The sequence below is a fragment of the Talpa occidentalis genome, unplaced genomic scaffold, assembly GCF_014898055.3.
Source record: "Talpa occidentalis isolate TD23 unplaced genomic scaffold, MPIMG_talOcc4v2.1 talOcc4.5, whole genome shotgun sequence".
Lineage (NCBI taxonomy): Eukaryota > Metazoa > Chordata > Mammalia > Eulipotyphla > Talpidae > Talpa > Talpa occidentalis.
The window spans coordinates 71741499-71765194 of NW_023604861.1; the positions used below are offsets into that span (position 1 = coordinate 71741499).

General features: G+C 34.2%; 1 protein-coding gene across 6 annotated transcripts in view; it reads right to left on the minus strand.

Moving 5' to 3' along the window:
• FANCL (FA complementation group L) overlaps positions 1 to 23696 on the minus strand; it is an 88474-nt gene that overhangs the window by 29584 nt on the left and 35194 nt on the right. For all 6 annotated transcript variants that reach the window (XM_054701551.1, XM_054701550.1, XM_054701553.1 and 3 more), the window contains one exon: positions 21861 to 21929. In XM_054701551.1, the coding sequence (XP_054557526.1) occupies positions 21861 to 21929 (69 nt within the window). The remainder of the gene's footprint in view (positions 1 to 21860; positions 21930 to 23696) is intronic.

The window sequence follows — 23696 nt, forward strand, 5'->3', positions numbered from 1 at the left end:
TATTACAGGAAAGAAACCTGACACAGAATTATACATAATTTTAGAATACAAACCAAGTAGTTGTCTGGTACCAAGAGAGGGACAAGGACAAAGGGGAAGGAGAAAACTTAGCTGTGATGAAATTATTATCTTATTGTGGGAATGTCATAGGTATAAACTTATCTGTTTAAAACTCACCAAGCTGCACACAATTATACCTCATTAAAGGTGGTTTTAAAAAAAAAAAAACACTCATTGTGATTTCTGGACAATAACAATTCTATGTAGCACTATGTTCACTGCAGTGGCTTTCTCAATAATTTGGGGATAAAAAATTACAAGAGCAACATTTCTAACAGTAAGGACAATGGAAGAGAAGTAACTGTTCATAAATCCACCATTTAGAGAATGAAATTTTATCACTTTCATGTGTATATATAACGGAGAAAGGAGAGGGAAAAAGATATATATGGAAACGAAGATGTTAGCTATTCCTCCATAACTGTTATTAAATTATGTTAAACTAGGAAAGCACTTAAGCAGAAAAGTGTGAACACTGCCAATCTCAAAATGTAACGCTTATTATCTTTAAAAGCATTTTGTTACTTTTATAATACCTGAAGTGATATAATAATGTCAGTCACTTAACCAGATCTTAGACTATAATATCTTCATCTTAAGTACTATTATTTCCAGTATTTTAATAATTTTCTCACAGTCCCAGAATGTGATCTTTTGTGCTCTGATGACACTTAAATTAATAGCATAATTTTCTAGCACTTGCAACAGATGCTTTCCTTTCTGATTTTTTTTTGTACTTTCCCATAATACTTGCAGATAAATCCTCTAATAATCATTTTTTGTCTCTATCTCTGAGGGATTCAAGACGCTTCAACAGAATAAGGAAATATCAAGATGAAACTTTATAAAGAAATTTAATTTTAATATCAAAAGCAGTATATCCAATCAGATATATTTAAAGAGATGATAAATCTCTTAACTATTCAATTCATTTGATCATATTTGCAAGCTTCACTGATGTTCTCAACTCTTCCTGAGGTACCTCTATAATAAAATCTATTTAATCAAATGCTATTATTCTATGTCAAGCAATTCATAGAGACTGTATCACCTCTTCTTAAAATTTATTTTGACATTATATAACTGACCAGTAATGATTTAAAAGATTTACTAGGACTTTTAAGTCATGTGAAGACAGTATCTGCCACAGGGGCAAATGAAGCAAATTCACTTCATGTATAGCTATTACAGAATAACTATTGCAAATCTGTTTAAAAAAATTAAAAGAAAGAACTGGTTAAAAATAAGGAGGTGATTTCAATTTTGTCCTTAGCTATCCTGTATCATACACCATGAACATAAAAATAAAGCCAAATTGGAGTGCATTTTGGGTAGGTCACCGAATGGCTGCACCAAGAATCCCTCCTCCCCACCTAGACAACAAATGCATTGACCAGAATCTGTCTGATTTGACTATTCTGGAACTCTGGAATCTACTGAAATCTTGGACCTTTCCTCAATTTCAGTCCTTAGGAGGGCAAGTGCAATCCATAACCCAGCCCCTGCTCTATGACAAGCAGCCCTGCTTACATTCTAAGAGAAGACTAAATACAGTTTGTAGGAGCCAAAGTGGGCACAAAGTGCCTGCTTCTCATCTCAGAGGGGTGGTCATAAAGGTAACTGGCCACTGCTGTTGTACTTCCCAACAATGTTGCTAGCCCCTCTCCCTCCCACTGAAGTGCCTGCCAGGCTTTTTACTTCCCTCTGTTTTTCTCTTATTTTCTTTTTGGGACCCAACTATTAAAGACTAGACCATTCAAAAGCAGCTGCCAAATGGGAAATCTGGAAGTCACTAAGTATACACAGGAAAAAGGTAAAGGCTCAAAAAAGACCCAAAAAGACCTTAAATTTATATCTCAGGCTGATTGCTGGCACTGAGACAGCATACAGCAAATGAAAAAAAAAAATGCAATATACATGGATACATACATAATTTTGTGACATAAACAACTCAAAGTGTAGTTATAGAGTAAGGCAAAGATTACATACATTATTGAACTTAAACTAGTAAAATTAAAACTAGTGTTACAGCCATAGTATGTTAAATATAAATCTTGTGGCAGCTATAGAGAAAACAGCTATAAAATCCACACATAAGGAAAGGAATTCAAACATGTCAGTATAAAAATCAACAGAAAACAGTAATGAAAGGAAATAAGGGACAAAATAACAGTAACACATAAACAGTGGTAAATGACAAAAATAAGTTCCTCCTTATCAATAAAAGCTTTAAATGTAAATAAATTAAATTCTCCAATCAAAAGACAAAGATGGGCAGGATGATAAAAACATGATCCAAACATACACTCATATGCTGTTTATAAAAAATGCACTTTAGGATCCACAGACACAAAGAAATTCAAAGTGAAAGGATGATAAAAGATATTCCATACATACACACAATATTCCATGCAAACAATATTCCATACAAACAAAAAGATATGTCATACAAACAATAACCAAAAAAGAGCAGGAGAATGTACACTAAAGTTAGACAAAATAAAGCTTAAAGCTATTAAGTTATAAGAGAAAGACTACTATCTGCTAATAAAAGGTTCAAAACAGCACAAAGATACACCACGCAAAAGCATTTATGCAGCTAATAACACACCAGCAAAATCTAAACACAAAAGTTAACAGAACTGAAGGGGCAAACTGTACTACAATAACAGAGGGAGAATCAATTACCTCATTCTCAATAATGGATAGAATGACCACATAAAGATAAAGAAACAGAACTAGAATGACACAAAAAAAAGCAACTAAATGTAAAAGACATAAAACAATCTATTCAGCAACAGTAGAATATATATTCTTCCCAAGTACACAAAGAACATTTTCCATCACACGGTCATATATTAAGTCTCAATAGATTTAAAAGACAGATATCACACAGAGCATCATACATAGTCTGAATTAACAAAAACACAAAGTGGTGGAAATTAAACAGCCTACTCCTAACAACCAATGGATCAAAGAAGAAACCACAAGAAAATTAGAAAATAGACAGGAAATTAGACAAATGAAAATGAAAGCACAGCATACAAAAACTTACAAAACAGTATTCTGGATTCTCTTTGGACTGCGTAAATCTTTTGACTTTCACAAAAACTTATAAAAAGAGAATTTAAGAGGAATCTTAAAGCTATAAACACATAACATTAAAAATCAAAAAAGATCTCACATTGAAAACCTTATGTTGTAACTTAAGGAACTAGGTGAATAAATAACTCCACATTTAACAGAAAGAAGAAAATAATATTAGACAAGATATACAAAACTATGATAGAAAAATAAATGAAAACACAGATTGGTTGGCTCTTTGAAAGAGCAACAAAATTGACAAAATTAACCTAAGAAAAGGACTCAAATTACCAGAAACATATATGAAAGAAGGGAAATTGCTACCCATTCTACAAAAATAAAAAGAATTATAGCGAATTATAAGTATACATCAAAATTGATATGTAGAGGAAATGAACAAATTCCCATAAATACAAAACTTTTCAAGCCTAACTTACCAAAAACAGAGAAAATCTGAATTACCCATAACTACTAATAAAATTGGATCAGGAATCAAAAATCTCCCAAGAAAGAAAAACTGAGTTTGATAGCTTCACTGGTCTGTATGCAGTAAGTCTTCCATTTCAAGACTTAACATCATCCCTCCCTAAATTTTCCAAATAACCAGACAACTTCCTAACTCATTCATTGAGGCCATCTTTTACCCTGATATTGAAGCCGAAAGAAAATTAAGACCCAATCTCTTATGAATACTGACACAAAAATCTTCAAGAAAATACTAGCAAACCAAATTTAGAAGCATATTAAAAAGATTATATGCAAAGTGAGATTTATTCTTGAAATGCAAAGATTGGTCAATATATGCAAATTAATAAATATAGTACATCCCAATAACAGAATAAAGAGGGAAAAAAACACATGATGCAGGAAAGAATTTGAGAAAATTTAATGCTCTTTTATGATAAAAACACATAACAAGCTAACACAGAATGAAATTACAACGTAACAAAACAGGTAACATAGAAATCCACTGCAAATATATTCAATTATGAAAAACAAAATTTTTCTTCTTAGCTTGGGTACAATTTACCACATAAATTTATCATATTACTACTATAAGTTCTAGTGAGGTTGATTAGACAAGAAAAAGAAAGAAAAAACATCCAAATTGAAAAGGAAGAAGTAAAAATTATGTTTGCACATAGATACAATTGCATAGGTGAAAAACCCTAATCATTCTCTCAAAATGCTATACAAAATTAATTCAACAAATTAATATAAAGTCACAGAATACAAAATAAGACACAAAAATTAGTTACCTTTCTGTACACCAACAATGAAAAATCCAAAAAGGAAATCAAGGAAATGATTACATTTACAATAGTATCAAACACAATACCTATGATTTTTTTTAAAGATTTATTTATTTATACAAGAACCAGGGTACAGGCCAGATGCGCGGGAGGGTGAGAGGATTCACCAGAGACAGAATGGGGAACAGAACAGGCCGAATGATGAAATACACTGCTGAGGGGAGCAGCGGGCGAGACAGGAGAGGTCTGCTGCGCCATGTGGGAACTTCACTGGCCGGCCGGGATCGAACCAGCGCTGCAGAGGCTGCGGACAGCTTCACAGCACAGAGCTCAACCACCTGTGCCACCAGGGAAGGCCCTTCCTATGAATTTTACCATGAAAGTTAAACTAAAATGAAAAGACTAAAAGACAAAAATGAAAGAAAACTAAAAAAAAAACTACTGAAATAAATTCAAAAAGACATAAATTAGTGTCAGCCCATGTTCACGAACTTTAAGACATTATTGTTAAGATGTCAATACCACACAGTTATCCTACAGATTCGAAACAATCCTTATCAAAATTCCAATTTTTTTTGGTAGAAATAAAAAATCCCATCCCAAAATATATATGAAATCTCAAGAGACTAAGCCACAAAAAACTTGAAACAGAGCAAAGCTGGAGGAACAAAGTAGTAAGATCAAAATGGAAATCTCAATTTCTAATTTCAAAACTTACTACAAAACTACAGTAATCAAAACAGTATAGTAATACAGACAGAATTATTATACAAAGACCAACAAACTAGTATCTAGAGATCCTAGAAATAAAAACCTTGTCAGTGATCTTTGACAAGGATGCCAAAACCATTCAATGGGGGAAAGACAGACTGTTCACATGGAAAAGAATAAAGTTGGACCCTTATTTGGCATATGTGTGTGTGTATGTGTATCTAATATACAAAAATGGCTCAAAGACCTAAGTACAAGAGCTAGAAGTATATAAACACTTAAACGAAAACAGAGCAAAAGGTTCACAGCACTGGGTTTGGCAATGATTTCTTGGATATGACAATAAAGGCAGAAGAACAGTAGAAAAAAATATATATAAATAGGACTTTATAAAGACTCAAATTTTGTACATCAAAAGATTATATTGGGCCTCCCCGGTGGCACAACAGTTGAGAGCTGGGTTGCGAAGCTGCCCACAGCCTCTGCAGCGTTGGTTCGCTCCCCAGCAGCCAGGCGAGGGTCCCCCACATGGCGCGACAGACCTCTCCTGCCACCCGCTGCTCCCCTCAGCAGTGTATATCTTCACTCTGCCTGTTCTGCTCCCACTCTGGCTCTGGTGAATTCTCTCACCCTCCCGTGCTTCTGACTGTACCCAGTGCTTGTATAAATAAATAAATAAATCTTTTTTTTTTTTTTTAAAGATTGTATCAACAGAGGAATAAGGCATATGTGCAAGTCCTGCACTGAATAAGGGATTAGTATCTACAATATGTAGATATATCCTGAAACTCAACACACATACACACAAACACCAAGAAACCTAATTCAAAACTAAGCAAAGGAACTGAATGGACATTTCTCCAAAGAAGATATACAAAGGTCAGCAGTGTATACATGAAAAGGTTCTCAACATCACTTAGCATGAAACGTGTATCAGAGATGAGTATCCATTTCCCCAGGCACTTAAGAAAACGCACACAATGAGATACTACCTTACACACATTACAATGGCTACTGTCAAAAAGCCAGAAAGGTACAAATGTTGGTAAGGATGTGGAGAAACTGGAACTCTTTGTACTGTTGGTGGGAATATAAAATGATGCAGCTACTGTGATATTTGGCAGTGCCTCAAAATATTAAACACATAACTACCATATGATGTAACCATTCTACTTTGTGGTATATACCCAGAAGAATCAAAAGTGGGAACTCAAGGATATATTTGTATACCCACGCTTATAGCTGTAGTATTCACGAATAGCTAAAACATAGAAACAACTCAAGTGTGCATCAATAGATGAATAAACAAAATATGCCACAGAATATTTTCAGTCTTAAAAAGGAAAGAAATTCTGACAGATGCTGTAATGTGTGAACCCTGAGGACATTATATGAAGTGAAATAAATCAGTCAAAAAAAGACAAATACTTATGATTCAACTTTTATAAGATCCTTAGAATAGTCAAAAGCCTACAAATTGAATAGCTACAGTAGCTACAGTCTGAGACAAGGAGGGAGTGGGGAGTTATTGTTTAATGAGTATTAAGTTTCAGTTTTACAAGATGAAAAGAAATCTGGAGATGGATGATGGTGATGACAGCACATTATAAATTTACTACTACTGAACCTTACATTCAAAAATGGGGTGAGATGGTAAATTTATGTTATACATACTTTACTACTATTTTAAAAAAGAACATGAAATGTTAAGAATGCCAGAATAGGACTTACATGTGGTGGCAGTCTGACCTCTGACTGACAAACTCCTGTTGTTGTCTATTATTTCTTTCTCTCTCAGATTTTAACTCTGAAAAATAATTCCTGTACATTGTTGTTTAAAACCCTAATGTTTGGTTTAAATACATTTCTAATATGCTTGTGTTATTGTTTTAAACTATAAAGGCTTACATATGAGAGAGAGCGAGCGAGAGAGAGCAAGTGAGAGAGAGAGAGAGAGAGAGAGAGAGAGAGAGAGAGAGACCGACCAGTTAATATAAAACAAACTACTCTAGCTTTTGGTTCCAGTTAGTTGATACAAAAAAGGTGCTACTCCCCTTCACAATAAAGGTTAGCTAAAAACAACAAAATAAGGAAATAAATGGTGACAAGGATCTTAACTTCTGATCTTAACTTAAGACTAGTAGTGGATAGATTAGCAGTGTCCTGCTGGCTGCCAATGTCATGCTCACAGTCAGAGCCAGAAAATGACGTTCTAGCAGTGATGTCATTCTATCAAAAACAAAACCACCAAAGGGTAAGTGGGGCGAAACACCATCTCATTGCCTCTGTTATATACCTAATTTCTGCTTTTGTTCCAAAATCTCTGGTTTTGCTTCATTGTATCAATCTATTAAATTGCTTTGGTAATATTTACCTACAATTTTAGCACCAAAAAAGAGTAAACACACTTCAAAATGGAAGTATTAATATCAGTGATTCTAGCAGATCATATTCAAAGTAATACTTCTTTCATATCTGAGTTATTTCTATCTTCACTCTACTGGATATTCACTCTTATCTGGGCAACTATTTTTCTAAAAATGACTTAAAACACATACACACACATATATAAAACATATGCACTAGGTACACCAATGTCCATGTATTTCAAACTAGCCTTTGTATTAAAAATGTTCAAACAGGTATCAATTTACCACACAGGCTCCTTAATAGGATCAGAACATGAGGTAGAGAATGGTAATAAAAAATACTTCTGTTGGGCCTCCCCGGTGGCGCAGCAGTTGAGCGCTGGGTTGCGAAGGTGCCCGCAGCCTCTGCAGCGCCGGTTCGATGCCCAGCTGCTCCCTGGCCCCTGAGGAGGGTCCCACATGGCCTGCAGACGTCTCCTGCCGCCCGTTGCTCCCCTCAGCAGTGTGCTTTGGTCCTTCTGCCTGCTCTGCTCCCTGCTCTGGTAAATTCTCTCACCCTCCCACACTTCTGACTATACCCAGTGCTTGTATAAATAAATAAAAATAAATCTTGAAAAAAAAATAATAACTTGCAGCTCTCTTAAAAAAAAAATAAATAAATACTTGTGTTGGGCCTCCCCGGTGGCGCAGCGGTTGAGCGCTGGGTTGTGAAGCTGCCCGCAGCCTCTGCAGCGCCAGTTCGATCCCCAGCTGCCGGGCTAGGGCCCCACATGGCTTGCAGACCTCTCCTGCCGCCCGCTGCTCCCCTCAGCAGTGAACTTTGGTCCTTGTGCCTGTTCTGCTCCCAACTCTGGCTCTGGTGAATTCTCTCACCCTCCCACACTTCTGACTGTACCTAGTGCTTGCATAAATAAATAAATAAATCTTTAAAAAAAAACTTCTGTTAACATAATTTGCTTCACTTATATTAGCTAAAATCTTTATTATCCAAAAGTATTTAAATTAAATCACAATATTAAGAAGCTATTTGAAGATTGATATTTATATATTTTCATTTACTTGGGACAATTGCAATATGAGCATATTCTACTGATTTACTCCAGAATATAGTTAGTCCAAGTACTAACAATATATTAACCAGTGGAACTGTAAAACCAAACAATATTTCTCTCCACTCCCCTTTTCTGAAGTATAGAATGTGCATACTAGTCATCCATCTCAACCACATAGCCTGGTGAGGTTGACAGTCATTTTTCATTAATCATCCCTATTTCATTTTGAACATCAGAAAACTTAATTATTGTTGCACAGACATGGAAATATTGCCTTTAAAGTATATGTAGTTCAACACACATAGAAATATAGTAACAATTTATTGTTATATATAGATGTGGATATGTATACTACGCAAATATAAAACATATTATATATGGAATAATCATTTCTTTGTCCATATTGTCTTGCTATTTTTAAGACTTCCAATTCATAAACTGTAATGACTTTGTAAATTTGTATAGCACTTTACAATTCAAAAGGATTTCCATATGTAGTATCTCATTTTATTTTTACATGCCATCTATAACCAAACTAAGTATTAGTTCCCTCTATTGGAGCTATATAATTTATACAAGGCCATGCAATGGGTAAGAACAGAGTCAGGATTTGGCCCATACATTCACTACGAGTTCCCTTTTTACTACGTTACAGTGATCCAGCAGAATTAACTAAGAAGTCTACCATGAAGGTCCTAAACAAAGTCAGATTTATTAACATGAGCAAGTAAATCACTTATTATAAGTTATCTCGATATTGAAGGGATCTCATAAAAAAAGCCTGTTACATATGACTTGTCTATCTGAGTCTTTAAATTGACAAAAAAAAAATAACATTCCATAAAAATATGTCAGATACAATGCACAGATTTAAGTCTTCTATAAATCTTAAACTGATAATTTTAGAAATCAACTGCAATTACAATGATATAATAATTCTTCCTTAATCTGGCAAATAACTGGCTGAGATTCAAAGTCATATATCCAACTGACCACTAAACAGATTTACTTATATATACCATCACACCTCAAACTCCAAGCTGAATTTAACTCTTCTTCTGCATTCCATCTCTTGGTTGTATGAGAACTCACCAAGTGACACACACCAGAAGCACTAAGAAGAACCCATGAGAGCTCATGCACAATCACCAAGTTTTATCACAATAATATGTGAAGATTCATAAACAATCTCCCTTCTACTTTCCCTGCAACCATTAACCTAAAATAGACCCTAATACTCATGCATGGCTAGGTATACAAGTCTCTACATTTCCTTTACTATATTCCTGCCATCCTTACTTAGACTCTTCCACTGCACTGAAAGTGATATATCTAGCATTAAAAAAACTAAGTTTTTCAGAAAACTAATGAAGATAACAGTTTTTTCATAAAACTAATGCAGACAGCAGTCTTGAAGGAGTAGGGGGGAAGGTCATGCTGGGAGAAAAATGTCATACTGGAGACTTCTAACACATCTTCTCATTAAGAAGTTTGAGAACTAAGTAAACAAACAACAGATATAAATCATGAATTTCATAAATTTATTAGATCAGAGAATCTTTTTCACCTTAACCTTACTAACAGTTAAAACCAAAACAAAAAATCACTTCGGGAAATGCTATTAAAATATAATATTCTAATAATGGCACAATGTTTCCTTATAACTGTATCATTTTGAGTATAAAGCCCAAGAACATCAGAATACATATAGCACACCCTGCCTAATTCTAGGAAAAAAATCCAATCTTAATCTCTAACTCTGACCAAAAATCATCAAATGATGTGCAATTTATGCATTATCTCCTACAATGTCATGCCTTTGTTCTTTCTACCTTATCATAAAGTTCTTATACACTAAACACATTTTATTAAAATTATCTTTCATAACTTTCAATACCACTCTTTTTGACCACTCTTTCAGACCAAATTCTCCTAACCTACCCCAAGGTACGGGAAGCTGTCTCATTCACCTTAACATGCCCAGGTCCAGCTCCATGTTCCAAAAATAGTAGGCAACAAACATAGCATTTAAACTGTTTTCCGCTGAACAATGCTGCTTCTTGCTTTTAAATGTTGCTGCTTGTTTTTCAGCTTATGTACTTTTTCAAGATATATATTAAGAAAAGAAAGATATGACCATGACAACTATACAATTTCATCTCATAAAGCACTAAAAAAATAGAACAAATACCCAAGTATACCTTTATGAGTCAGCTCTCTTACCTTACCAAAGTCCAAAACACCCTAACCTTCCACACTAATCCCTCTAAACTAAAGTAAGAGCTACACATTTAGTCCTATATGAAAAGGTCCAAAACATAGGAAGCTTGCATAAATACACACATCAAAGTTTATTCCCTCCCAAAAACTCATTAAAATGATAGTTTTTTTTCCTTTAAGGCGTAATTTCACAAAAACAGAGAACATGAAAAGTAATAAATTCAAAATACTGGAAATAACAAAAGCAAAGAGATTGCCTTTACAATCAGAAATGCAAACTCCTAAAAATATCAAGAAATGGAAGCCAGCAATATGTCAGATTCAAAACAGTATATATTCATGTGCGTATGTGTAAATGCACACACACATGCATATCTATGTACTGAGAGATATAAAATATATCATTATCTAACTGGATTAATTTAAGAATACAAGATTGCTTTAAAATTAGGGAATCATGGCCTCCCCGGTGGCGCAGCGGTTGAGCGCTGGGTTGCGAAGCTGCCCGCGGCCTCTGCGGCGTCAGTTCGACCCCCGGCTGCTCCCTGGCCACCGGAGGAGAGTCCCACATGGCGCGCAGACCTCTCCTGCCACCCGCTGCTCTGCTCAGCAGTGTACTTCGGTCCTTCTGCCTGCTCTGCTCCCTGCTCTGGCTCTGGTGAATTCTCTCACCCTCCCGCGCTTCTGACTGTACCCAGTGCTTGTATAAACAAAAACAAACAAACAAATAAATAAATAAAAACATGCCTCTAAAAAAAAAATAAAAATAAAATTAGGGAATCAAATAACATAATTCACCACATTAATGGATTAATGGAAAGACACCATTTGGTCATCTTAATATACAAAAGAATTGGTAAAACTCAAATTTCATTTATAACAAAACTCTTAGAAAATTAGAAAAAGAAATAAATTCCATTATTACTGATAAAAGAGATCAGTACAAATAATACACATAGCAAAAATCTACCTAATGATGAAAATTTGTTTTTCTTTTGAAATCAAGAAAAATGAAAGACTACTTATATTTCCTACATATATTTTACTCTGTATTAGAGAGCGTAGCAAGAGCACTGAGATGCCCTCCAAACAATTAAAATAAAGGTGTAAAGATGGAAAAAGAGAAAATAAAATTGTCATGTACAAATGATAATATATTCACAAAAAATCCAAATGAATAATCTCATAATTAGATAAGAGATTTTAACAAAGACAATGAATACAAATAATTTTCAAATTACTTTGTACACATCAGCACTAAATAAAACTTCTTAAAAATATGACTACTACATACAACTAAAAAGGGTGAACAATCTAAAAAAAAAAATAACTAAGATAAACACTTTTTGCTTCTCAGTTCCAAATCCACCATAATTACCTGCTCTATGATATTCAAGTTTATCCTGTAAGCACATCTCTTTCACAACTGACATGCTGTTTATCCCTGTCAGTATAATGTCATAAGGTTAACTGTTTCAAATTCATGCAATGGCTTCTGCCCAACAGTCTTGGTGCACAAGTAACTCAGAGGACTGTTTGTTTTTTGCTTGCTCAGTGACTAGTAGGCCCAAGTTTGATAATTTCCAAGAAAGCTGACCAATCAACTATTGAAAAAGACCTCAAGATACTGACATTTGGGGTACCCTATATGTGACCTAATCTGATGAATCTACAATGAAGCTACATTTGACAAGCCCCCACACATGCACTCAGCTTTTTATGACGATAATGACCAATTTATAAAATAGATATACTTAATATCCTCCTAGGGAAAAAAGGCAACTCAAGTAAACAGAAGCTGATACTCACAGAGGGAAAAATAAAAAAAAAAAAAATTAGCATCTTTCTGGACAAAATAAGATACATCTATGAAAATTTTCTTAGAAATTAACATGATGGGGCCTCCCTGGTGGCGCAGGCAGTTGAGCGCAGCACTGTGAAGCTGTCCACAGCCTCTGCAGCGCCGGTTTGATCCCCACTGGCCTCAGAGCAACCCACATGGCGAAGCAGACCTCTCCTGTCTCGCCCGCTGCTCCCCTCAGCAGTGTATTTCGTCAGTCTGCCTGTTCTGTTCCCCACTCTGTCTCTGGTGAATCCTCTCAGCCTCCCGTGAATCTGGCCTGTACCCTGGCTCTTGTATAAATAAAATAAATCTTTTCAAAAAGAATAATAAATAATAAATTAACATGATGGAAGTTCAAAAGAAAAACCAACAGGAAGGTAGGTCGTGTTGATAAAATTTCTCAGAAAAACAAAGCAAACAGAAAACCCGATATATGATGACTAAAAGAACATTTAGACTACTGATGCAAAGTTGCGTGTTGAATCAGTTTTAAGTACATAGAAAACTAAGGAAGTGAATAAGACAACTGTTAACTCTAGGAATAACCCAAATCAGGGAGAAAGAAAAAAAAATCATAATTAACTGCACTGCTTATCTCTGAATAAGATACATGTACATTCACAACAATGTAAATAATGAACACTGACATTATCACAATCACACTATAACTACCTATGGCTAACAGAAGTTAAAAAATATGCATCTGTAGAGTGGGGAAGGTAGAGAAAAAGTGAAAAACTGAACAGATATATCTAAAACAAACATTATAAATATGAAATAAAAGGAATATAATTATCAGAAAATGTAGTAATATAAATTATAACACCAAAAGGATATGCTAACAAGAGTGGCTGACCATGAAAAAGGAGAAAGAAGTAGGTAAAAGTCTAGGAAATGTTTTATATAGATGAAAACAAACCAAAAAAAGGCTTGTACTCCTAACTTTAAATTATGTTCATGTCTAACTTTAATACATTTAAAATTTGTAAATTTAGTATTTCAAAAATTAAGTTTAAGTTTGCCCATATTCTGATGATAAACAAGAAAATATAAATCTTTGATCACATTAAGAACAGCAATAAATCTTTTTAAACTGTACAATAAAAATTATAAAACATTGTTAAGAAAAATAGAAGACAACACAAAGAAAAGGAAAGACATTCCCTGTGAATTAACATTGTTAAAATGGCCATCTTATCCAAAGAAATATACAGATCCACTGCAATCACTATCAAAGATTCAATGGCATTCTTCAAAGAAACAGAAAAATTATTACTGAAATTATATGGAACCACAAATGTCCCTGAATAGAAAAAGCAACACTGATTTAAAAAAAAAAAAAAGAGGAAGAATGGAGGTATCACACTCCCAGACTTTAAGCTAGACTAGAAAGCTATAGTAATCACAACAGTAGGATATTGGAATAAAAATAGACACACAGACCAATGGAATAGACTTGAGCTCTGAAAATGAACCCACATTTATATGAACATTTAATCAATGACAAAGGAGCTAAGAGTATACATTGGATAAAGGAAAATCTCTTCAACAAATGATACTGGGAAAACTAGATAGTATCACGCAAAAGAATAAAACTAGATCACTAGCTCATACCACACACAAGAATCAATTCAAAAGGGGCTAAAGACATAAAAGTAAGACTGGACAAAGGGTTAGAAAAAGACAAACTCACAAACTAGTCCTTGAAAGAGGACTATAGAACTGAGACATGGGTGGGGGGGGGGGGTAACAGGGGTGATTAGAGGGGAGCAAGCACAAAGTAGGGAGGGTGCACAACAGATTATAGTGGTGGACTATAGGTGCCTTGGTGGTGGCAGTGCGATGGTAACAGCATTGGAAGGTGGAATCCTACACTTGCAAATTACATTAATATGAACCAACATTATCGCAATTAAAAAAAAAAGACCAGAAACTGTAAAATACATAGAAGGAAACTTAGGCAAACATTTTTTTTCTTTTTTTTTGGTGAATAATACGGTAGTTATTAATGGCCCTGCTCATCTGTAAGGGCAATGGAAAGTAGTGTGTTGCCCATTTTATTTATTTTTAATTTTATTTTATATATTTTTTACAGCATTTTTCATTTTTGCACAATGTATGCATTTTCATCTTGGTTATAGTACCCATACAATTCTACCCCTCCCCTTATTTTGACCCTAATCCCTCCTCCCCTCCCTACCCCCAGTGAGTGTCTCTGGTTTATAGCTGCTTGTGTTAATTTTGATTTTTTTCTTTATTATAATTAGCCCTTTTCCTGGTCCCTTATTTTGGTTTTCTAAATTCTTACTATGAGTGAGAACATATGGTAGTTTTCTTTTTCTTTCTGGCTTATTTCGCTGAGCATGATCCCTTCCAGCTCCATCCATGTTGCTGCAAATTGCATGTGTTTATCTTTTTTGATTGCTGAGTAATATTCCATTGTGTATATGTACCACATCTTCTTGATCCAGTCATCTATTTTGGGGCATTTGGATTGTTTCCATAGCTAAGCTACTGTAAATAGTGATGCTATAAACATAGGGGTGCAGGTGCCCTTTTGAATTAATGACTCTGTGTCCTTTGGGTAAATACCTAGGAGTGGAATTGCTGGATCATATGGAAGCTCCATCTTCAGCAGGTTTAGGAATCTCCACACAGCTTTCCATAGTGGTTGGACCATTCTGCACTCCCACCAGCAGTGCAGGAGAATTCCTTTTTCTCCACATCCTCGCCAACATTTGTTGAAGCTATTTTTTTTTTAATATGTGCCATTCTCACTGGTGTGAGATGGTATCTCATTGTAGTTTTGATTTGTATTTCCCTGATTACAAGTGATGCTGAACATTTTTTAATATGCCTGTTGGCCATTTGCATTTCCTCTTTGGAGAAGTTGCCTAAGCTCTTCTTCGGCAAAACATTTCAAGACACAGGCATAGTGATTTATTTGGGGATTTGACACCAATTCCCTTGGGCAAGGGAAACAAAAAATAAATGGAACTACATTAAACTAAAAAGTGAAAGAAACACAATTAAAACAAAAACACACCCTACAAAATGGGAGAAAATAGTTGTACATTAAACATATGACAAGGGGTTTATTTTCAAGATCTACAAAGAACTCACACATCCCAACAAAGAGAAAACAACCCAATCAAAAATGGGACAAACACCTAATTGTTTCTCCAAAGACCAATAGCCAACAGGCACATAAAATTGCTCACCATCACTTATTATCAGGAAAACGTAAATCAAAACCACAAGGAGACAACATCTCAAACCTGTGAGAATGGCCTATATCAAAATGTCCAGAAACAACAAATGTTGGCAAGGATATGGAGAAGAAGGAATTCTTAAACCCTGTTGTGTATAAGACTGGTCCAGCTCCTATGGAAAACAGTGTGTAGGTTTCCAAATTATTAAAAATAGATCTATCGTATGATCCAGCAATTCTACTCCTACATATCTACCTGAAAAATATAATCACACTAATTTGAAGGGATATCTGTACTCCTATGTTCACTGCAGCACTATTTACAATAGCTAAGATATATAAACAACCCATACAGTGCCCAAGGACAGATGGGAAAATATAGTATATATATACAGCGGAATAGGAATACCACTCAGCTATAAAGAAAAAAGAAAAGGTGAAATTTTGCATTTGCAACAGACAACACGGATATAACCGGAGGGGGTAATGTTAAGTGAAATAAACCAGAAGACATACAAATACTGGATGGTTTCATTCATATGTGGAATATAGAGGAAACAAAACAAGTGTCAGACGAAACCAAACCAAAATCAAACTCTAGTAACCTGACTGTAAAATTGAGGTTACTAATGGAGTAGGAGTGTTGCAAGTAAAGGTGAGAGAGGGCACAATGAACTATGGTAGAGACTTCTGGGGGCCTCAATAGTGGTTATGCTGTGGCACATACACCTCTTCAGATGTATGTCTATGTATGTGTATGTATTTCTGAATAATAGGCCGTGTTGTTAACCAATAATAGGCCGTGTTGTTAACCAATACTACCTTAATAATAAAAAAGGTAAGGTGATACACAATAAAACAAAAGCTAGAATTTGCTGCCCCCAAAATAAGGGAAGAAATTCAACCAAAATGTGCCCTATGTGGATTAAGAAACTGACTTACATGAAAGGCCGAAATAAAGATAACACTAAATAAAGATGACATGGAGAAATGTAAACCCAATTATAACTAAAAACTAAATTATCCTAATAATTACCTGGGATAATAAACACACAGCATTATTGTAAAAAATGAAATAGTTTAAGTAACAAGCAGTTTCGAAACTATTATTCTATGAGAACCCAATTCTAAATGAAGGTATTAAAGGTGATTTTGTATTTTCTTAATTCTGTTTATTTGTATTTTCTCTCTATAAAAATAAAACAGGGAACTTTTAAAATAAATGATGCTATAGAAAAATAAAAAAGGAAGTAGTTGGTTACTGAGTCCATCTGGTCACATTAATATTTCTTCCATCATAACACATTATTCCAAAGACTTGAGTTTTTTTGTTTTGATCTCTTTGATATCTTTTTATCCATACCATTGTATCACCAATAAGACTGTCAAGAAGGCAAAAGTATATTTAATAAACCAATATAAAAGTGACCAAAAACCCAGTACTGTGAGTTCTCCACCAGAGAGAGCAAAGAGAAATCCATTAAGATTGGGAAGATAGGGCCTCCCTGGTGGCACAGTAGGTTGAGCATCGCACTGCTAAGCTGTCCGAGCCTCTGCAGTGCGGGTTTGACCCCCACCAGCCGGCCAGAATCCCACATGGTGAAGCAGACCTCTCCTGTCTCACCTGCTGCTCCCCACAGCCTATATTTCATCAGGCTGCCTGTTCTGTTCCCCACTCTGTCTCTGGTGAATCCTCTCACCCTCCCAAGCACCTGGCTGTACCCCGGTTCTTATATAAATAAATCTTTAAAAAAAAAATATTGGTGGGCCTCCCCTGGGGGCCCGCAGCCTCTGCAGCACCGGTTTGATCCCCAGCCACCAGCGAGGGTCCCACATGGAGGGCAGACCTCTCCTGCCATGTCTGCTGCTCCCCTCAGCAGTGTATTTCATCAGTATGCCTGCTCTGTTCCCTGGTGAATTCTCTGGCTCTGGTGAATTCTCTCACCCTCCCACGCTTCTGACTGTACCCAGTGCTTGTATAAATAAATCTAAAAAAAAAAGATTGGGAAGATAATTCATTAAAGTCCATTAAGGTCAAGAAAAGAACATCTACATCATCCTTGCAGTGGCTGTTGAGGGGTTCCCCCAGCATTCTCTTTGCTTTAAACCAAAAATATTTTTCTTAACATCTCTGTCAAAGAGAGAAAGTTCATGATTTCCATCCATATATGAACTAAAGCAAAGAGCAATCATGTGACTTGTTTGAAATTTACAATTAAGTCAGTGGCTGAACTGTAAACAGAACCAGGATAACCAACTGCTAGTCTGCTGCTCTAACTAATGGATCCTGCTCCCTGCTATGTAATAGGACTATTTCCTTTAATTACAAATTTTTCATTCACCATCAGATTATCAGCCAGAGGTTTTATCATTTGTTCTTGCACTCATGCCATGACTCCAAGAATATGAAATTTCTATGACAAAAAAATATAAAGACCATTGATTATTACATAATACCAATTCTAAAAATCCCAAGTGCTGTAGCAAGAATATGCCACCAAGTCTGCACGTAACAGCATATTAATGGGCAGAATTGCAATTTTAACATGCACATGGAGCTGGTCAGTGACCTGGAGAAAATTGATTCTGTTTTTATACGATCACTAATATCAAAGCACTTAATACCTTACCTTAGTGCATTCTAAAGCCTCTTTTGTCAAAAGTATTCCCATATATGACCTGCCTGTATGTGAAAGTCCAAAAGGTAGCAGATTGTTAAAGATACATTTTGGAGTATTTGTGATGTTGGGAAGCAGTATAAGATCAAAATCATGAGGTGCTATTACATTACTGGGTAAACAAAGTAAATTTCTGAAAAGAGGTGTGCAGTCACTTGTCTTTGAGAAGCACTTTGTATTTCTTTGGCACATATCACAGCATCAGTAGTAGCAGCAGCCTTGCCCTTGGTACTGATTTCTTACTACTCTAAATGTCTCCTCTGAGCCAGAATACACTGGCTGTTGCTGATCATGCTGTGAGACACCTGCACTGGCTACTAGGCTTGTCATGACGCACAAAACCCTACCATCTTCAGCTTGACATTGTGCAAGTTATAATTATTCATCCAAATGAATATGTCAGAGCAGCAGCAGCAGACCTCTCATCAGAGCAAAAGAAAAATACATCAAAACATTATCAACCCAGCAGGAAGACAGGGACCATAAGGAAAATTACCCATTTTTAATATGGATGCCACAAAGCCATGTCTATTATTTTACAGAAAGAAAAGAAAATAAAGATCTTCCAAGTTAAAGTCCAGAAAAACAGAATCTAAAGAGGAAATGTACAAACGCAGACAAGGAATTTTTTTTTTTTAAATCAATTATCTGGAACCTGTTTACAATCTCTTAAATATAACTTTGGAATTAGACTGCAATAGTACCATTTATGTTGCCTGAAACTACAACTGTTTAAAAACTGTTAAAAAAAATAACTCTCACAAGCAGAATTATTTCCAATAAGTCCATGAAAAAAAGATCATACAAAGCAAAGAGGTCTGATATTCCTTAATACTGCCAACACTCTTATACTGTCTAAAAGACTCAAAGTTCTTACTGCTGGAAAGATCACCAAGATGTTTATGATGTACAGCTAGACTCTAAACAATAATAGTTTTTGAAACTTTGTAAATTTTAATAGCATGTGCAAAAGAACAAATCACGTGTAAACACACATTTCTATCTCAAATATTTAAATATATACAAGTGTTACTTTTAGAAGAGATAGTATCTTTTTAGAACAAGATATGGCAGATTTTTGTTCCTTTCTTTGTTGTATCATTTTTATTGAAGTAGCATTGGTTACAACACTGTATATCATTTAGGGATTTCGGTTCTCACCTCTTCAGATTTATGTTATTCCACCTCAGCTACCACCAAAAACACCAATAATCCCTCCACCAAAATCCACTATGTCCCCACACACTTTGCTCAAGATTTTCTTATTCCAAACACAAAAACTAGAAATTACAAAGAAGAGATTGCTAAATGTGATCACACTTAAACTTCTGACTGAAAAATATAAACAAAGTTTAAAGAGATAACACAAGATACTTATATCCCATATAACCAAGAATTATTATTACAAATAAATAAGGAATTTTTATAGTAAAATTTAAATAAGCAAAGATTATAAGCACAACATGATTATCAATTCTTTGTATGAATTAAGATCAGACTAAACTAAGACTCAGCCTCAGAAAGGATTGGGGAAAGTGGGGATTACCATGTACTGCTAGGTAGAAGTATAAACTTATATAACCATTTGGCAAGGCAATGTGACAATGCTGAGTAAATCTCAAAGAGATGCATTTCCTACAATCCATAAAGAAAGAGAGAACTGAAGCAAATGTGACAAAATATTAACATCTGTCAAACTGACCTGTGGGTAAAAAGGTATTCATATTTTTATCTGTATTTTGCTAAAAAATTTAGCATATCCTATAATTTAAAAAGAGAATTTATGTGATTCCTATTACTACTATTTAATTTTGTTTTCTTGAAACCCACACAAAACAGAAAAACTGTTGTAGAACCCAATTAAATCTAAAACCTGAAAGTGAATTACTATTATAAACAATTATTCCATGTTTATGTGTAAGGCATTGAGCTGGTATTAAGTACAGATTTAAATTTAAAATTTAAAAGAAATTGCCCTCAAAGTTCTTCCAGGCTACTGGAGTTTAAAACTGATTTGCTTAATGACAGAATAAGAAGGGAAATGCCAAATGTTTGTGTGCTTGTGTTTGTGTGGGTGGGGGTGGGGGTGGAGATGCAAACTTTTTCACAAATTCAAGTCTGGGGATAATTTGTATGGTTATCTACATGCAAACCAAGAAACTCATCAAAAATATATTATTTGGCCTTAATTTGATCAACATTATAGTTTAGAAATAGCCTCTCTAGAAAGAGGAATACAATCTAGGTAGAATGTTATCTCATAATCTCACATAAAACATGAAGCTCACTGAGCCAAAGAGAAAATACATATTCAAAAAACAGAAAGTTATAGTATGTATATTACATGTAATTCCAATTCCTTTAAAATAATCAATAGTTGTTTTTATATAACACATCAGAATATCAAAAGTAAATCAAAGGTTTTTCTTTTCCTACATTTTGTTGTTTTTTCAATTGCCACTGAAAAGATACTTTGTTTTTACAAAAAATAGTTTTGTATAATTACATGTATAATTAAATGCCATCTGAGTTTTCACAAAGATTATGTTAGTCCTATAAATTTTTTCCTTGAATTAACTTGAAATACAAGTGCTTTACCTTATGTATTTGTGATTTAAAATATTAAGCATAAATTCACATTTGAACCTAACAAAATTTCCTAACAAAAATATGAGTAGCATCTATTTAGAGAATATTTGTGAAATGTCACTAGGAATTTTTCTGTGTATGAGAATAAAAATATTCTCTCCATTTTGCTTCAACTGTCACAATTTATTTGTTGAAAAAGAACCATACCTACCACCATTAGATTTTTCTTTGAACCTTATCACCATTCTGCCAAACCTTTAAGAATTATACACACGTTGAGAATCATACCACCTTATGTCTATAGAATATTACAGTTTACGATGCACTTCTGAATATACTACCACGTTAAGTATCATTAATATATTGAGAAATTAAATTCACAGGAGCAGGAGAAACCATCTCCTCTATTCTTCACGCAGTTATGAATGTTTCAAAGCATCAAAACTTTTACTGTTAAAAGTTTTAGCAATAAAAAAAAATTTCATCCAATTTTCCATTTACTGATCACTGCCTGATAAAGTGTTCTTCAGGATTTTAATTTAAAGGAACTTCTGTAAACAGATTCTTCCTATTGATCTAAAATGTAGCATAAATATCTAGAGGCTGAATGGTGTGTGTGTGTGTGTGTGTCTGTGTGTGTGTAGAAAAAAAAGGCCATTCATTAGTAAAAACACTCTAGAAGGCATGTCTATAACTAAAAAAAACAAAACAAAAAAAACCTCTAAATTATAATGACAACCTATAAACAGAATATGCATTTTAGCTACTTAAAATAAATTTAAGAATTTACCTGTGGTGTCCAGGAAACAGAAAATGGAATAGGAAAATCCACAAAACAATCTGGTGGTTCTGTAGGGTACTATAACAAAAAAAAGTAGACAATTTTTGCTTTTGTGACAATTTCAAATAAGGTGTTTTTGAAAAACTGAATAGGAAAAGTATTATAAATACAAAAGTGCTACATTTTAAATGTTTTATTCTATTATTATAGAGACATTGAGTTGAGTCTTACTCAAGTTATACTCAGGAGGTATAAAGTTTGATGGGTTGAGGGTACCAAAGCAATCAGTTTGGATAAAGAGTAATAAAGTCAGTGTTAGGTCAGTTGCTAAGGTGATTTGAGGAGTGAGGAGTGAACCACAGTGAATCTGTGGTTAAAATATCAATTAATTGTGTTTAAAATATCAAACTAATTAATATTTAATTTCCTTTCAGTCTAAAATTTAATCTTAACAGTCTCAGCCACTATATTTAGAGAAGGGGTATCTGTTGAAAGAATCAAGAAATGCACAAATATGAAAACAATATGAAACCTCCATGGATCAAAAATGGAATATACAGTTCACTACTGAGTTGCATCTCCCACTGATTCTGACGGCAAACAAGACCTACTCTATAACCTAAATAAATCATCAGTATAGGTAAGAATATGAAGTTAATGAAATGTTTCCTGTATTTAGAGTGGATAAAGAAAGTTAAGTATCTTTACTTGCTTCTATGACTTTGGAAATCATTAAATACACAATGATCATGTTAAGAGAATTTAATTCTACAGTCAAGTGGGACGCAGTGTACTAAATGGTAAGTATGCAAACAGTTCAACAAAAAAGCAGACTATAATAAACAAAATCCTTCATACATAAATGAATCCACCATATAATTTCTAAAATTATATATTTCAAGTATATTTTATATATCATTATGAAAATACATAAATATATATGTAATAAATTAAAACAACCTACAAGAAGGAAGTTTTATTGTACATGTTTTAAATTATAAGCCTATATTTATGTGTTATATGCACATTTAAGATCAATTTTGCTTATATATAAAATAAACTTTTTATATATAACTGCATGGACCCTAAAAAGTATAAATGTATATATACTTCTGGATAATTTGACATGAATTGGAAGGAGGCATCTTAGATACTGATTTTCAGAATCGTGTACTGTAATGCTAACTACAACAATGGAAACTAAATACATCATGACTTTACCAATATTCCGATAACTTTTGATTGTAAGTTCTTCGGTACATATAAAACCACCAGAAATTGCCAGAAGTTTTACTTTAGAAGTCTAACTGACATTAACAAAAAAACTCCTCATATAAAGGAATATTTAAAAAAGCATAGTAATTAATTTTAATTATAGTTTTTCAAATCTCACTTGAAACACTGAAATCAAATTAATAACTACGAACAATTACACTTAAATTATAACATAGATACTATTATAAAATATCAAGTATTTTTTGTGATTCAGAATTTTTTTTAGACTCTAGCATATACTGTTCTAAGGAAAACTTAAACCAATCTGTTCTGTGACTGTACCATCTAAGCAGTGAAGTTTCCCCCAAGTAAATATACACAAATTGCAAATTACAAAAATGGCCATCGGAGACAGAGTACTCAGTCTCTGATTCACATCTGTGATTTGTTTCAGTTCTGATCTTGGTCAAAGCTGCACAGTCCTAGGCTATTTCTTTTTTAAAGAAAAGATTAATTCCACCCCATAGTTCAGGATATACTACATTTGTGCGTGCGCGCATGTGTGTGTATTGATTAAAAAAAAAAAAAGAAAAATTCAACTGTTCCATTTATTTTAATAATTCCTTATAT